Here is a 16,984-nt window from a genome sequence, read left to right on the forward strand (position 1 = left end):
GCTGAAAATCATCACTCAACCCTTAGCCCTTATTGCTTTAAAACTTGGTGAAAAATGAATCCCTTTCCTAAATATCTTGTATCCTTGAAGGCTCAATATCTTCAAATCGTTTTATTGCTATGTTATTGCCAATTTCACACCCGAAGGGGAAAGTTTTCCCAACTTGGGAAAAACTTGACTGAATTATTCAACAGAAAGTTGGAAAGTTACTCGTCAAAAAAATTGCTCTATATAGTTTGCAAAATATATTGATATGATTATAACTATATATATTAATATTTACCAGGATTTATGACTCTTGCCTGTAAAATAATTAAGGAAATTCTCTTGTCTACGAAAAGATATTGTTTTATTTGCCTCGCTGTCTAGCAAATTATATTCGCATTTGTCGCGCTTTTCCAACTCGAACGACACACTTTAGCATATCTCCAGATTTTCATATGTCTTGGATACACCCACTCCCTAGTTGCCATCCCCAAAAATGCTCGAGTCCTTGGCTTCCTTTCACAGAATCAGGATCTTTTCTCTTCGACTCGGCGCACATAAATCATTATTGTCGCTGCGTTTATTTTTGACTTTGACAGGACTACCACTTATGTGTTTATGTCGGCGTTGAGAAGAAGAAGCTGAGAAGGACGAAGAAGGAAAATGGAATGTGACTCCCAAGGAGAATGAAGAACAGTGGTAGACGTCTACCAATTCATTCTCATTCATATTTCTACTTCTTTAAACATTTCAATAGAGAAAATATAGGCAATCCCTTCTATACTTTCCTTAAAAATCGCATCCCAGTTGACTTACATTATACTAATTATTTCGATATCTCGTACCTAGTTTCAAAAGCTTTAAATTCATGGGAATTCTTAAAAATGCTATTCATTCTAGATTTTACATTGCGCTTATTTTCATATTCCATTTAACTCAACATTGCCTCTCTGGTCTTGTCCACTAATTTCTACAATCTCGACTTCGGACAGTTTAATTAATACATTTTATAAATCACATTCCGGCCCATCTTCAGGCACGATAAGGGAGCGGACTTACTTGCAGCCCCAACACCACAAAGACACATACAAATTTGCATGCCGGACATCGCCGGACATTTGCTAAATGACCACAACACTTAGGGAGAGATTTATTTGCTCTGGCTGGCTAGGGTTTCATTGTAGCCAAGTTGGTGTTTACTTTTGAGTCAACGCACACAAAAATAGAGATATAATTGAAAGGGGTCTCCGCTCGAATTTTACACACTTCATTTAGCCGCTGGCCATTGCCGTTGCCTCATCCCAGCAACGACCTTCCGGATTGCAAATTGTGGGCGTTGATTAGTTTGCTTAGCTAAAAAATCAACCCAACTGGGAAGCATAAAGTGTGCCCTGACAAAAGTTATGAGAGGAAAGAGTTATTCGCAATAAATTTAAGTGCTGGCTGGACCGGCTGCAAAAAGCGAGCACTGGAAGTTACAGTTTCTAATTTATGACAAATGCACATGCCCGTCTTGAAGTTTTTGGCCTGGCCAGAAACTCGGCTCAAATCTGGACTGGACCAAGCCCAGGTCCAGCCCACCTCCATTTGTGTATCGTCACTCGAGGAAACTTATTGGGCGATGGGTTTTGTGGTTTCGAAATGCGGCAACTCGATTTCCAATTACTAAATTTGCATGCTCGAGTGTTGCGTAAATCGTGGGTTATAGTTTCTAAAATTTGCGGGCATTTGCTATGATAAATGGCACAGCAGGCGATGCCTCAGAATGGGATGCCAAGTTAAAATTTGAAAATTAAATTTGGCGGTTATTAAAGGAACCACAGAAGTTTTGCCTTATTTAATCTTTATTATCAATAGTATAATTATATATATATTATATTATAACGCTTAATTTCTCAAAAATTTACTTCAATTCTGCTTGTCGTTGAAATGTATTCAAGCGATAGAAATGGCGACCTCATATTCTTGATCAGGATCAACACCTGTTCGTCCGTTGGTCTGTTCGGAGATCTCGGGAAACTTTGAGGCACACAGATTCTAGTGCAAGTTTTTCAGAACATTGACACGCCCACTACAACGACCACAAACCAAACAAAACAGTCACATTTACACTTTTGAAAAATGTTTCATTTATTTAAAATATTATATTTATGTATTCATATAATATTTATAAAATATTTATTTTATTATTTATCTTGGCAATTTTTCTCGAAATAGCAAATTATTCGAAACTTCTTCGCACTTCCACTAGCTGGGTATCTGTTAGTCGATGAACTTGTTCCTAGCATTCTCCCACAGATAATGTTTCTCAACTTTAGGTCCTTTTCGTATCTAAAACTCGAATTATCAATTGCAATCGCAGTCACGCCTCTTGACAAAGTTGGGCACTCTGATCAGTGCCAAAAACTATTTTCAATTACAATACATGTTTTTGGAGAAGTGACTTGAGGCAGAAGGAGCTGGCATCCACCATTTAATCACAGCATGTGGTCGGAATATCAAATTTTAGTATAGAAATCGAATAACTCACCAGTCGAAATGGTAGAAGTCAGCAATTATCTAAAAAGCGAGCAGCGGCGACATCCTGCGAAAAGGATAATAGTGCTGAGGCCAGCAATTTGCACGGACCAATTTGGAATGTGTCCCGCTGCTGGCATATTTACACAGAAACATTTCCAAACAGAAATAGGCAGAAAGAAGAGCAGGCCATAAATCACTCCACTGGGCACAAAGGCCGAATTCCAAAAGGATGTGAATTATATACAAATGATTTGACATGGCCAGAACATCGGGGGTTGCATAGCCAAAACATATTTCAGTAGCCGTGGAGACGATGCCAAAGTTCAAGATAAACGCAGCTAAAAGATACAAAAATCTGGGTGCGCCAAGACCTTAGAAATCTATTTTCTTTTAAAACGACTAGTGGCCTTAATTGCTATGCTCAACATAGGTGCTTACTTTCGAAAATGTAATTTCTCGAATGCCGAAAATTGCTTTATAAACGTAAAAAAAAATACCTGTTGTAATGCTAAATAATATTGTATTTGGATTGGAAGAAACCGTCAATTTATTTAAAGAGGTTATAGCTGAAAAAGTCAAGAATTTAAATTCAAATTCTTGGCGTTGAACTGATTAAAAAAGCGCTCGAACTTATTTAGCCATATTCGATGCGAATCAGCTCTAATTACCATTAACATTCTGGGCTGGCCAGCATCTGAATTTCCAATTCGGCTTGAAACAAGCTTTCTTTGTGCGCATCTTAATTGCCTCGAAGACTCCTGGGCCCCTGACATCGGCTATTAATGAAATGCTTTTTAAATTATGTCATTAACATTGCAGCCTGTGCCGTCTAGGACTGGTTTATCTCGTCCAGAGCCTGGACTTTGGATAATTATGGCATATTTTTATTGGCTTGCCATCGAATCGGAATTAGATGCTTGTAAATAGCTTACAACAATTATTTCATTAGGTTCTGAGCCAGCCGGCCAACCAAGTGGGATTTCCAAGTAGAGCTCCAGGTCTGGAGCTCCAGGATGATAAACTGCTGGAATGGAAGGACGCGGCCACATGCGGTGGCGGTCATATTGGCTCTATTATAAATGACTGGATGTGAACCGCCTGTCATCTTTTATCTTTATTCCCGTGCATTTTCGACGGCAGGCGGCGTGTCTGCACATTTTCCGATTCATATTTTTTCGCCAGCCAGCTCGATGACGATAATGGCGCTTGCTTGCAGGCCCACTGACGTTTCTAACAAAGTGACTCGCATTAAGGATAATAGAGGCAACTAAAAGCAAGCCACCACAACATGAAACAAAGCAGGCCAGAGCCGAGAGGATTCGGAGGATGAGCCGGCGATGACTGCCAGCGATTTGCGCATCATTATCCCAGCGAGGAAGGGAGGACTTTCGGCAGAGGTCCCTGGCCCCAAGATGTCCATCATCAGCCAAAAAGAAGAGCTGCACTGCCTCCTGGCCGCATGTCCTGGCACTTCCTGGCTCTGATGGTTTCGTCGTCATCCAGCACGGAAAGAAATAAAAAAAACCCATCTCTTGAATTTTCTAGATCAAGATATAAATTCTACTTTGAACTGTTCACTAGTTAATTTATTTATTTCATTTAATTGCACACCAACAGAATTAAGGCATTTGAACAATTCTCCTAATAAATGGTTCAAAAGGAAACGTTTTAGAGTCGTGATTTATGATTTGATTCTTGCAGTGTGACATTCAAGGAATGATTTATCGTTGCCCAGAGGACTCAAGTGTAGCACCCCCAAATGCCAGAGAATGTCCTGCAATTGACAATTGTCCATTGTGTTTAAGGAGAAGATCTCGCCCTTCTCCTGCCATTTTCTACCTCCACTGACCAAACCTGGTCTCGCCGGGAAACTAAGAAAATATTTATTAAGCGAATTAAAGTCGCGTCTCACAAATTGCCGGCAAATCCCCCGAATACAAATGACTGGAGATTTCTCATGGCTAAACATTTGATGCAGGTCATTTCGACACCGAAACGGTTGCCCCATGACTCGGCAGCTTCCACTAACGAATTATGCGCTCTAGCGCCTCATGTTCTCCGTCCAAATCTTCTGTCATCATTAGTCAAAGCTTTAAGCCGATTTAATCAATAGCAATTGCCAGCCGAAAAGGGAAATAGCTCTACTGGCTCGAGTGTTAACACAAACTGAATTGCGTGTCCTGCAGGGCTGGTCGAAAAATTATGAAAATTAAATAGAGCCTCACGTGCCACATGCCAGACTTTTCCCCCGAGATGCCAGCTGGTCCTGTCGCTTCAAATTTTGGCCAACATATTGCAGAAATGGAAGTCAAAAGGGCGGCCGAAACACTGCCACTCATTAAACAATTACAGTTTGCTCCTCTTTACATGTTCCATTTTATTTTTTGGTCTTTGTTTGCCAAGTTGCGGTCTTAAATCACACCACTTTAAGACGGGATAATAAGAACACTTTGGATTGGCCATTATGTATTCTCTGCCTTATTGGTGTTGTTACGACTTGTTTGACAGGCGGACGAAAATGCGAGCTAAACCGAGTGAAAGTCACTTCAGCAAAAAAATACAAAATTATATTCGGAAATATACATATATATAGTAAGATACCGGTGTTGATAAATGATTCACAAATGCTTTCTTCACTATGCTGAACAATTATTTCACAACTATTTCAAGTATTGATGATGATTTTGTTACGATGCTGACGTTTTCGTTATATGTTTACCAAACTTAACATTGTCAAGGAAATGAATCTCTTATATATATATACTTTCTGGGTTCTCACATGCATACAGCAATTTATAAGACGCCGAGCGTGTTAATGAGCGTTTCATGTGCCGCAGAAATATAAATTAAAGCGAGTAATGAACATACGCCATTCGACAAATTTCGTTAACTTTCCCAAAAGCAACTGTACAAATATTTGCAAAGTCGAAACAACATTCTTTGCTAGCGACCAAGTGAGTCAACCGAGACATTATTGCGATCAGTTAACGTCTGAACGCCGATTTATCCAAATATACTTGACGATTCCAGTATTCGGTTCTCTAACCATGGCTAATTGCAATCTGGTTAAAGTATTTCTGTTGGTAACATTACTCGGCCTAAGTCTTATGCCATTTTGCCAGGCACATCCAAAACGCGGTCGTAAGCGTGCCTTTGGTAAGTGATTAGGTAGAACTTACAACATTGAAATTGGCCAATCAGTAAATGTAAATTGTCTAGAAATGTTTTAAGTTGCCATAATTGGACTCTGTCAAGGATATCAAATTTTCACAAGGATATCACAAAAAAAGTAAAACATTTTACCTCTTAAAATTTTGACTAACACTACAAATTCCATCAATCGATTTTTGTGGAAATAGTTACAACAGATTTTTAATTTCGCCACATCTCTCTACTCTTTATCAATTCGCAGGTGTGGGTCTTTTGGGTGGAGCTTTAGCTGGCGCTGTCATTGGCAACGTTGTGGCCAAGTCTCAACAGGCTCCCGCTGCCGCTCCTGCTGCTCCGGTAGCCGTAGTGCATCACCACTATCCGCCAGGTGCTCCTGCAGCACCTGCTCCGGCATCCCAGCCAGATCCCAAAAAGATGACTGTCATCGAAACTGGCACACCCGATGCCAACGGATGCTACACGCAAACTATTCGGGAACCCAATCCCAGCAATCCAAAGTCCTATACGGAGACACAGCACCTGATCTGTCCCACGCTGCAGCAGGCCAACCAGCCTGCACCAGCAATCGCTCCAAGTATTGCCCAGGTTCCTGTGATGCCGCAGCCCTCACCAGTTTTCCCTGCGGTATCTCCAGCTGCTGCTCCGGCCAATGTTGCTCCAGCTCCTGCTGCTCCTGTTGCTCCGGCTGCCCCAGCTGCCCCTGTGGTGCCTGTCGCTCCAGCTGCCCCTTCTGTTGTTCCTGTCGCTCCTGTCGCCCCTGTAGTGGTTCATCCTGCTGCCCCCATACTCGTCCATCCTGCTCCAGTTCCAGTGGCAGCTCCAGCTCCGGCCCCGATTGCTCCCGCAGTTCAGCAAAATCCTGGTCAGCCACAGGTTATCCTACTCTCAAAGAAAACCGTTTATTATCCCAAAAAGCGATCATCTGCACCCACACTGAATACTCCGCAGGGAGTGCTAGCCATGCTAGTGATTTTCTACTCAATCAAGGCTTTTACACTTTAAGAAATTAATTAATTTAAGATCCAAAACTCTTTTATTGGCGGTCTTGTTTTTTGCACCTAATAAAACTTTAAAAATGATAAGGAAGGCATTTAGGGCTCTAGATCATATCTGTTAAGGCCCGTTTTGAAAATTAAATACTTACGTTGGCATTTGTTGATTGTTATTATTATAAATTATAAATTATACGATATGAGGGCAATACTAAAGCGCTATTCTAGAATATTTAAGTCGCTCGGATTTTATGGAAGTTACAGGAACTATTGCAATAAAATACTTCATTTGTAAAACTAAAAACGGTTTTTCACTTGATCTACATCGTTCGCCATCTACCGGTTGGTAGCATAACTTATTACAAAACTCTACACTTTTTGGCGCCATCTATGTATATTTTCAGCGATAGTGAAAATTCGAGTAGTAGGTGGCGTTATCAGTCGCCTTTCGAAATAGATTCATTTGTAAAAACAATGTAAAATAAAAGTAATTTTCTTCCTCACAGAATCATGTCAAAGTAACCATTTGAATTTTCAGACATTTGTGTATCTTTTCGACCGAAAATGTTTGCTACACCTAGAAATAACTCCAGTGAAGGTCCTTTGTGCCACTCCACACCAAGATCCGTGAAAGGCGACTTCAAATTCGAGTCCAAGAATGGAGCGAGGCTGCCCAGGAGTATCTATGGATGGTATCGGGTCCTCATATATAGCACAGATCGTCGGTTAACATTCAATCGAGTGCTGCGGCGTATTCGCTGCATTCTGACCCCGTTGAAGATAAATCCCCGTTATAAGCACACAGGCGGGGAACAGGATACGGCTGAGGACTCCTGGGCCCTCTTCACGTTCTTCGTGGACAGTTACGACGTTGCGAGTGCTTTGTTCCGCCGCGGATGGGTGGATAATCAAATCTGGTTAAAGGTCAGTGACCGAATGCCTAAGATCTGGATCAACTCAATCTTAAGGTTGCATTTGACAATGGTGCTATTGGATAGATATGATCCAGTAGAACGCAGCCTCGATCTTACGCTATTTTACAAAGATAAGGCCTTGTGTGGTGAATTCTTCGCCCTCGCGGAATCCAACTGTATGAGCACGGTGCTCGGTATTGTGGACAGGGAAATGCCGGAGCTGGAACGTCTAATTTTGGATGGGAATCATCTGACAAATCTGTGGGTCTTCAGAAAAGTGGAGCGGCGCTTTCCACGACTTCATAGCATATCCTTGAAACACAACGATATCGAGAATATCTATTCATTGCGGAACTTACAGTTTCTTCCCCTAGCCGAACTGAACCTCCTGGACAATCCTTTGCCCGCCGGTTACGAAAAGGAAGTGCTAGATATTTGGCCAAGTCTGCAGGTGCTCAACAAAATTCAAGTGACTCCCGACCCGGCAATGATGCAATTAGTTGAAAGAGTGTTGCAACATACGGGCACCAAAAGAGAGTTCTTTCGTTTCTTTTAAGTTCAATGATCTCTGTATTCGTTTGAGATTTTTATGTGTTGTGAGTTCATATGTTATCCTAATATAAATTCTTAAATATAATTATTTACAAATTCGCTAAACTACCCGTAGTATTTCCTACTGACATGTAGGGACTATTACAAAAAACCTTTGATGGATGAGGCGCGTAAAAGTATTATGGTAGTCCTTTCGGGGTTTTCGCATTTTCACACACTTGAGCGTCAGTTTCTTAGGCCACTTCAATTACGTAATTTGCCTGTTAACCCAAATGTAATGTCCTTACTCAAAACCAAGAAAAGTTTCCTTTTTCGGCGACTTTTTGGCATAGAACTTTGTACTTGGTACTTTTCACTTTGTGTTTTATCCATGGCCGAAGCGAAAAGCTCAAAAGGTGAAACGCTTGCCACGACCGCTGCCACTGCAGTTGTTGTCGTTATTTTGTTTCCCGAGTGCAAAATGAGTTACAAATTATTAAAAGAGACGTGGACACAACGCCTACGCACTGGCAGCAATTTCCCACGCCGACCGCAGACCGAAAATGCACTGTAAAAAAAGAAATCAAATAAAATTCAAATTCTAAATTCTTCTATTTACAACTTTTTAACACTTCCATAAGAGTTATAAAAAGGTGTTCACCGGAAAATGGCAAGGTGTTTATACGTGGGTCAGAAATTGATCAATTTAATTACTACAATAATAATTTCTTTATGTGCAAGGCTAAGAGCGAGAATGAGAATGGAAAAAGTAATGGAAACAAGAAGTGGTTGCAGCGGTGCGGTGTTGGCCCAAACGGAAGTTGGCGCTGATGGCCGGGCTTTGGCTTTGGCCAACTTCAAGATGCTGCTCCCAGGGCATGGGCCACTCGCTTTTCACTTTCTTGGCACTTTATTTTAATTTCTGAGGCGTTCCGAAGTTTCCTCTCCGCGTTTTTTCCAACACTCTCATGCTGCCTGTAGTTAGTTGGGGCTAAGTAGAAATTACTTCAACTTGCGGTTTGGCCGCTTACTTTTTTCAGGTCATCCAGGGAAGAAACTCTCACAGGCACCCTAATGTAATATGATATCAAAGAGCTTCGATCCCTAACTAAGGTCATAATTGCAAAAGTATTTTATAATCTAATGTCGTCTTCAAACAAAATGGTTTAACAGTGGTTTCACAATATTTTAATTTGAGTAATACGCTTTTTGGACAATGACTCCAAAGCAAACCGGCTAAACAATCGACTTTGAAAGCTTCTTTTAAAAGGATCAATCTAACGCCCAATATAGAGACAGTTGGCTTGAAGTGCGTTTAAGGCACGCCAATTTCCTCATTATCGTTATTGACTCGGTTCTGTTCCTTATCCACATGCTCCTCAATAAGTCTAGTCGCCTCTTTGTATTCCTTGGTATCCTTTAGGTCTTCATTCAGGTCTAAAAACTTTTGAATTGTAGCTTGCAAATTTTTAAGCTTCCGTTGAGTTTCCTTTTGTAGGTTCTAATGAAAGGAGATCAACGATCGAGTTAGTTCTGGTTAAGTCTTACATAAAATAAAATCGAGACAAAAACTATGTATTTTTTATAATTATTCTGTTTAATTACATATTCACAGCGCTACCTGAAAATCGTAAATATTTTCCAAGTGTTCTAATTTCTTGTGGCCCACTTCACCATTAAGATTACTCTTATAGAGCCGTCTGTCTTCAAACATGATCTGTTGCGTATGAAATTTATTGCTCTGATCCAAGGAGCAAAACAAATGTGTCAGCTTCTTAAGATCTCGTTTACGCGGGTCTTCCATATTAATTTACACTTTTACAGATACTGTATGTACGATAATTATTTTTTACTTAATGAAGTCATATGCCTGGGTTGCTGAACATGCGATTGTTTGCACGTCTCTAAAAAAGCTGATAATTGTTGATAGAACTTGAGATCCAAAAACATAAATAAAAATTCCGCAAAGTCTTTAAATTCAGAATTGGTTTAGCATAAACCAATATTATAATATAATATTATATTATATATATATAATATATTATATATATGTCGGGTTAAGAATATCAGAGGCCTCGCCGTCCGTCCGTCCGTCCATATCAGCGTCGCTCAAATCTCTTTTTACTATTTAATTTTATGCAACTGTGCGCAGTCAACGAGTCCACTTGCGTCTGCTTTGGCTTCTCCACGATTAATGCCCTCACTCCAGTTTCGTGCAGCCTGCTTTGTCTCTTCTCAATTTTTGGCATTCCCTTTTCATTATATAGTTTTCCCTTTCTAACCAAGCAGCGCAAGTGGCCACGTTCAGCAACAGCTCTATCGCTCTCGTTTTTGCAAAATCTCGTTCATAGATAATTCATCTATTCATCCTCACACATTGACAATAAATAGGAACACGCATAATAGCAAAGGGAACATGGAGAAGAAGTAAACGGCGACTACACGCATTCATTATTTTCGCCACGTGTTCATAAATAGGAACACGCATAATAGCAAAGGGAACATGGAGAAGAAGTAAACAGCGACTACACGCATACTCATTATTTTCGCCACGACACGGCCATTTACACGTCCTCGTGTAAGCTTTTGATACCGAGATACCAAGATATCAAGATCACATACTTTCATCACTATTCAATAACATTTAATTTCATTAGTTTGACTTTATTAGGTGTATTTCTTAAATCTTAATTCTGTGAAGAAACAAAACAGCTGGGATAACTTATTCTATTTTCATATTCAGTTCCATTGATCAGTAATACATCAGCTCACAACTTATCTTAACATTATCATTTATCGATTTCTATATATCGATCTTCCGCCAGTTCACACACACTTGATTATTAATTCAATCCAAACTCATCGTCTCTCCTGGACGGATAACTCACAATTCATCGTCTCACCTGACGGATAACTCATAATTCATCGTCTCACCTAGACGGATAACTCACAATTCATCGTCTCACCTAGACGGATATCTCTCGTTCACAAAAGAACTCATTGGCGGGCTTTTCTTTTCATTCAACTGTTTCTATATTTCAGCTATTGCTCTACATTCTCGTTTAACTCATTCGGGATTTCTGTATCCGGCATTTTACGTATATCTTCATGGCAATACTTGAACGATCGGTTACTCGTCAACGACTTTAGTGTATACCTGTCACCCTCTAATACTTCAGTTACCAAAAACGGTCCTCTGAATTTCGGATCTAACTTAGTTTGGTGTCTTTCTTCATTCCTCAATAGCACATAGTCACCTACGTGGTGTTTGTCAACGGCTGCCCTACTGCTATCAAATCGGGATTTGTCGTAAGACGCTAAGGAATTCATATTTTCTGTCGCATGAGCTCTAACAGTTGCCAAATCTATTTCACATTCGGTCTCACATGGGGGAACTAATCCAAGGGGTCGAGCCTGTTTACCAATTAACATTTCTAACGGACTTGCCTCAGTGGCACGAGAAATTGTACAATTCAGTGCAAGTTGGACTTCGCCAAGTGCGTCCTGCCACGATCGTTGACTTGATTCTACCACTGACAACAAATTTTTCAGTGTTTCCATCACCCGTTCCACTTGCCCATTTGCACGGCTCATTCCCGTAGCAATCAAGTGAAGTTCAATTTTCTGCGATACGCAAAACTCTGAAAACTTAGAGCTAGTAAAACATCTGCCCTGGTCGGCGATGATGCGATCTGGTACTCCAAATAAGGATATGGAAGATTTCATAGCATTAACACAGCTTTCGGCATCTATCTTTAAGGTGTGATACAGATAAACAAACTTTGTATAGGCATCGATCTGAACAATGACATACTCCTTCAAATCGCTCTTGCCACTTAATTTCCCCGTTATATCTATGTGGATGGTGTGCCACGGTATACTTGTCTTCGGAATGGAATGAAGTTCCGCCTGAACCTTCCCGGAAGATGATTTCACTGATCTACAAGTTATGCAGTTTGAAACAAATTTTCGAACATACTTGTTCATTTTAGCGAACCAATAATACTGGTACACTTTATCAAGTGTCTTTTGCCACCCTAAATGCATTATCGACTCGTATACCTGGTTAATTACTGACCATTTGAAAGCTCTGGGTACAACTGGTAAATAACTTGTTCTACCTCGTCTTTGGACCTTGCGATATAATACACCTTTTCGCAAATCATACGTTTTGGCCAAGTTTTCGGCCAATTCATCTGACTCCAATTTGTTAACAATTTCTATTATCTCAGGGTCTAACCGTTGCTCAGCAAGAAGCCAAGTACTTGAAATTTCAGACAGATTTACTCGTTTTTCGGGAATCTTGTTTATTGACAAAATGTGTTCGGGTGATAAAGGATTTCTTGATAGGAAATCCACATGAGCCATACGCTTACCCTCTCTATACTGAATTTCGAAATTAAACGATTGTAAGTAGGCCCACCAGCGGTGAACTCTGGGGGTTAAATCTATTTTTGTGCGAGAAGCTTTTAATGAATTGCAGTCTGTATAGACAACGAACTCACGGCCAACTAGGTAATGGCGAAAATGTTTAACGGCTTTTACCACTGCCAAGGTTTCCAGCTCGTAGGAGTGATATCTAGATTCAACAGAGGTAGTTGTTTTGCTGAAGTATTCGATTACATGGGGCTTACTTTCTATACGGTGCAAAAGTATCGCTCCATATCCACAGGCACTTGCATCAGTGTGCAACTCAATAGGATATTGCGGGTCGAAGATTACCAGAACAGGCTCATTTGTGAGGATCGTCACAACTTTAAGTCTGATCTCTTCCAGCTCAGCGCTCCATGTAATCTTGCCGCTACCAGACGAAAGTGAATACAATGGTTTCATAAGTTGGGAGAATCCAGGCACGAATTTGCGAAAGTAAGAGGCCAAGCCAATGAATTGTCTAACGCCGGAGACAGTTTGAGGAGGAGGCAAGGAGCTTAATGAAGCTATCTTTCGCACATTCGGACGAATTTCTCCCGCTCGCACTTCATAGCCCAAATACTGAACCGTTGTTTTGAGAAAACTGCATTTAGCAAGGTTAAAGGTAAAACCAGCCTTTGTAAGAACATTCAAAACAGTTTTTAACCTTTCCAAAGCCAATTCCTTGGTTGGCGATACTACCATTATGTCGTCCATGTAAACGATTACAAAAGAGTTAGCAAGGTCACCAAGTGCATTTATGACTGCGCGCTGGAAAACAGATGGCGCATTTTTGAGGCCAAAAGGCATTGTAAGAAATTCAAATTGGCCGTCTGGGGTCACAAATGCAGTATATTCCACGGATTCAGGGTGAATCGGGATTTGGTGGAAACCACTTGCCATATCCAGGCATGTGAAATAATTTGCTCCGCGAAGTCTAGCAATTTGATCGCTGATAAGCGGCAAGGGGTATTTATCCGAAATCGTGTTCGAGTTTAGCTCTCTAAAATCAACACATAGACGGTCGGTTCCGTTCTTCTTTTTGACGAGCAACATGGGGCTAGCAAAGGGAGAGCAACTTGGGCGAACAATATTACATCTTATCAATTCGCTCACCTGCATTCGCACTACTTCTCTCTCTTCGGGGCTAAGTCTGTAAGGTCGGCGCTGAACAGTTTTAGTTGGATCAATCAAACGGATTTTCATTTCGCCTGTATTTACTCGAGTATGAGGTATCCCGTTGGTAAATGAAGTCGAGTGCTTTTCAAGTAACTCAATTAATTGAGCTTTCTCATTGTCGACTAATTCGGTGTCAATATCGGACAAAGTAAACGATCGCTCAGTAACGGAACAATTATTAACAGTTTTTGATTTTACAACTTTAAAATTATCGGATGTCAAAATTACATAAAAGCCTTGTTTAAGTATTTCTCGCCCTATCAGAATATCATTCCTCATTTGCTCGTTCGGGACTACATGAAATAATATTTCCATAATATTTTCGTTTATAGTGACTTCACTCAAGATTTGCAATGTACTGCACACACTGCCACCACCAATGCCTTTTATCATTACAGTATTGTTTATACGTTTACCAGATAACTTACTGCTAATGTCGTCTTTAATAAGGGAGCACTCTGCACCGGAATCGAAACAAATTGGATAGATCTCACCTCGTTGATGCAAGCTTCCCTTTGGCTCAGTCACACAACATTGGTTAACAGTCTTCTGTTGAGTCACATCTTGTTTGGCTGCACTTCCGTTTTTCGGGCACTGGTTGGAGAAATGTCCCGGTTGGCCGCACCGATAGCACGTAACATTTGATTTTTCACGCTGCGGTTTCGCCTGTCTATCTTGTCGCATTTTACTTCGGCATTCAGCAATTCGATGTCCCGGCTTTGAACAGAAGTGGCATACAACTGGCGATGCCTTACGGTTCTTCTGGTCAGGTCCAAGGTTGTCATCTCGAGCATGTCGCTTCTTGTCGAACGTAAACGCTTTTAACTCCGCCTGTAGCTTACTTCTGGTACGCACATTGGATGTGAAGAGGACGCGCTGCAAACGACTGTCAATGTTTGCCATATGCGCAAGAACAGTTGTAACGGCAATTTCTTCTATTTCCATATTCCGCCACTTTGTAGTCAGCGTCGTCACCAGCCGACTCGCATACACCGCGTAACATTCGGCGGCAGTCGGGCGGCTGTTGAGTAAATTTAAAAACGTAGCGGCCGGCGTCTCTTCGGTTTCAAAGCGCTGCAGAAATAATTCCTGGAACTCTTGCCAAGTCATACCCTGGTACGAGATTTGTGTTAGCCACTGAGATGCAGTTCCCTCCATGCAGTTACTTAGTGCCATGATCAATTTACTTCCTTTAAGGGGGTGCTCAGTTAGAATTATATCGGTTGTTGAACACCACTTTGCTGCCTCTACGCATGCAGCATCAGGGTTAAATTTGGGTAGCTTAACATCATAACCTTGCTGCTCACGTGCCGGCGTCACTTGCATGATTTTTACAAGTTCAGCCAAATTCCGATTTTGCATTTCCACTACTGCACGCCACTGATCCTCAGAAAATGCAGGGTGTGGCACAGATCCCACTTCTGATGTCGGGTTAAGAATATCAGAGGCCTCGCCGTCCGTCCGTCCGTCCATATCAGCGTCGCTCAAATCTCTTTTTACTATTTAATTTTATGCAACTGTGCGCAGTCAACGAGTCCACTTGCGTCTGCTTTGGCTTCTCCACGATTAATGCCCTCACTCCAGTTTCGTGCAGCCTGCTTTGTCTCTTCTCAATTTTTGGCATTCCCTTTTCATTATATAGTTTTCCCTTTCTAACCAAGCAGCGCAAGTGGCCACGTTCAGCAACAGCTCTATCGCTCTCGTTTTTGCAAAATCTCGTTCATAGATAATTCATCTATTCATCCTCACACATTGACAATAAATAGGAACACGCATAATAGCAAAGGGAACATGGAGAAGAAGTAAACGGCGACTACACGCATTCATTATTTTCGCCACGTGTTCATAAATAGGAACACGCATAATAGCAAAGGGAACATGGAGAAGAAGTAAACAGCGACTACACGCATACTCATTATTTTCGCCACGACATATATATATGTATTATATATATAATATACAGTATAATTCGCTTAGCTGCCTCGAGTACTTTGCACAATGCCTCGATGCAGGTAACTTAAAAATGCAGCTAACTTAATTTTTTTTTTTCTATTTTCTATTTTCTATTCACACAAAAAAATGGAAAAATAATGCAGATATCTTGCCGATGCAGCTAACTATCGATGCAGCTAAGCGAATTATACTGTAATATTATAATATTGATTCTGAAGATCAATAGGGCATAAATATCAATACTACAAACAGGCATAAAGATAATAGTTTTGTGTTCATATTTTAAGCAACTTGAGCTGATGCATTCAATAATGGGCAATATATTTATGTAATTGTAGCTCTAAACTTGAAAATACAAGTAAGTAAACTCAACATTCCCACAACGTTACTATTCAGCAAGCTTTTCTTTTTGATGTGAAATGAATTGATTTAAAGTTTCTTCTTACATTCTTTGAGGGCAACATAAAAACGATGAGTTGGAAAAATAGCTGAATGCAGAGTGTGGAGTGCATAAATACAATTTATGTACGCAAGTTTTATATTTTCCCTTTCCGTTCCTTGTTCTTTTTCCCGATCACCCGTTCCTGGTTTTTGGCCACGACAACTGGGGGCGTGGCGTGAGCCATAAAGCTAACAAATTGCTGACACAACATATGAATGACAATATATCAGTGGCGGAACCAGCCAGCTGAGTGGCTTCTGCTGAATAACGTATGATTTACGAATAGAAAACTCAATACAAACGCTGCTTACTAAAACGTAACTCCTGAATAAACAGTCGGTTTCAAATGGCCAACTCACCTTTAGGGAAATTAGTTTGCGTACTTTAGGGCACTTCAGTATTCATCAACCACTTAACGCCTCCACCTTTGTAAGCATAAATTATCTCTTCACATTGAAGAGCTCATTCAATTGGGGTACAAGGAAAAAACGCAAAGCAGGCAAACTTAAAGCTTAAATAAACACAAACCACAGAAAAAACACATTCATATACGTAAGAGAATTGGGTCAAGCGGAAAAAATCATTTCCGTTTTAGCCAACCGAAAAGGGTGCCCAAAACAGATGTGACAAAATTATGCAACTTTTTATTGAGTTTTTCGCCAAGAACCACCGTAACGATTCGAAAGATATATGTTTCCTCGCTTTAAGAAATATTTTCCCGGGATCAGGGAAAACATCTTGGCCAAAACCGCTGCAGCGTCCCGGCAAGCTCTTCAATTAATCAAATTGACACTTGTAACGTCGACAGATCGTAGCCATCTTAATATTTCTGGGAATGAAATGGTATTTGACATTTGACATCCGTTCCGCCAAAGAATGAGAAATCG

General features: G+C 40.7%; 3 protein-coding genes and 1 long non-coding RNA gene across 4 annotated transcripts, besides 3 other annotated features; 2 read left to right on the forward strand and 2 right to left on the reverse strand.

Moving 5' to 3' along the window:
- Positions 1–2,048: 2,048 nt before the first annotated feature.
- Positions 2,049–2,110: a mobile genetic element.
- Positions 2,111–2,182: 72 nt separating this feature from the next.
- On the reverse strand, positions 2,183–5,284 carry lncRNA:CR46532 (long non-coding RNA:CR46532). The gene has a single exon (NR_190041.1). It is a non-coding gene; the product is annotated as a long non-coding RNA:CR46532 (long non-coding RNA).
- Positions 5,285–5,468: 184 nt separating this feature from the next.
- On the forward strand, positions 5,469–6,754 carry CG31496 (uncharacterized protein). The gene is made up of 2 exons (NM_169182.2): positions 5,469–5,661; positions 5,918–6,754. Exons 1-2 carry the CDS (start codon positions 5,553–5,555, stop codon positions 6,676–6,678), a joined length of 870 nt encoding a protein of 289 aa, NP_731155.2. The 5' UTR covers positions 5,469–5,552; the 3' UTR covers positions 6,679–6,754.
- Positions 6,755–7,129: 375 nt separating this feature from the next.
- Positions 7,130–8,236, forward strand: nxf4 (nuclear export factor 4). Its single transcript, NM_169183.3, has one exon. It carries the CDS (start codon positions 7,233–7,235, stop codon positions 8,136–8,138), a length of 906 nt encoding a protein of 301 aa, NP_731156.1. The 5' UTR covers positions 7,130–7,232; the 3' UTR covers positions 8,139–8,236.
- Positions 8,237–9,248: 1,012 nt separating this feature from the next.
- CG43290 (uncharacterized protein) lies at positions 9,249–9,952 on the reverse strand. Its single transcript, NM_001260032.1, has 2 exons — positions 9,735–9,952; positions 9,249–9,614 (listed from the first exon to the last, which is right to left on the reverse strand). Exons 1-2 carry the CDS (start codon positions 9,915–9,917, stop codon positions 9,429–9,431), a joined length of 369 nt encoding a protein of 122 aa, NP_001246961.1. The 5' UTR covers positions 9,918–9,952; the 3' UTR covers positions 9,249–9,428.
- A 211-nt stretch (positions 9,953–10,163) lies between these two features.
- Positions 10,164–15,634: a mobile genetic element.
- A 28-nt stretch (positions 15,635–15,662) lies between these two features.
- Positions 15,663–15,848: a mobile genetic element.
- Positions 15,849–16,984: the final 1,136 nt, after the last annotated feature.

Source organism: Drosophila melanogaster, chromosome 3R (genome assembly GCF_000001215.4).
Source record: "Drosophila melanogaster chromosome 3R".
NCBI classification, from domain to species: Eukaryota; Metazoa; Arthropoda; class Insecta; order Diptera; family Drosophilidae; genus Drosophila; species Drosophila melanogaster.

Coding starts and splice junctions, on each gene's coding strand:
- CG43290 (NM_001260032.1), bottom strand. CDS start 9,917: ATGGAAGACCCGCGTAAACGAGATCTTAAGAAGCTGACACATTTGTTT. Junction 9,615..9,734: donor AAAATATTTACGATTTTCAG/GTAGCGCTGTGA, acceptor TCCTTTCATTAG/AACCTACAAAAGGAAACTCA.
- CG31496 (NM_169182.2), top strand. CDS start 5,553: ATGGCTAATTGCAATCTGGTTAAAGTATTTCTGTTGGTAACATTACTC. Junction 5,662..5,917: donor CGGTCGTAAGCGTGCCTTTG/GTAAGTGATTAG, acceptor ATCAATTCGCAG/GTGTGGGTCTTTTGGGTGGA.
- nxf4 (NM_169183.3), top strand. CDS start 7,233: ATGTTTGCTACACCTAGAAATAACTCCAGTGAAGGTCCTTTGTGCCAC.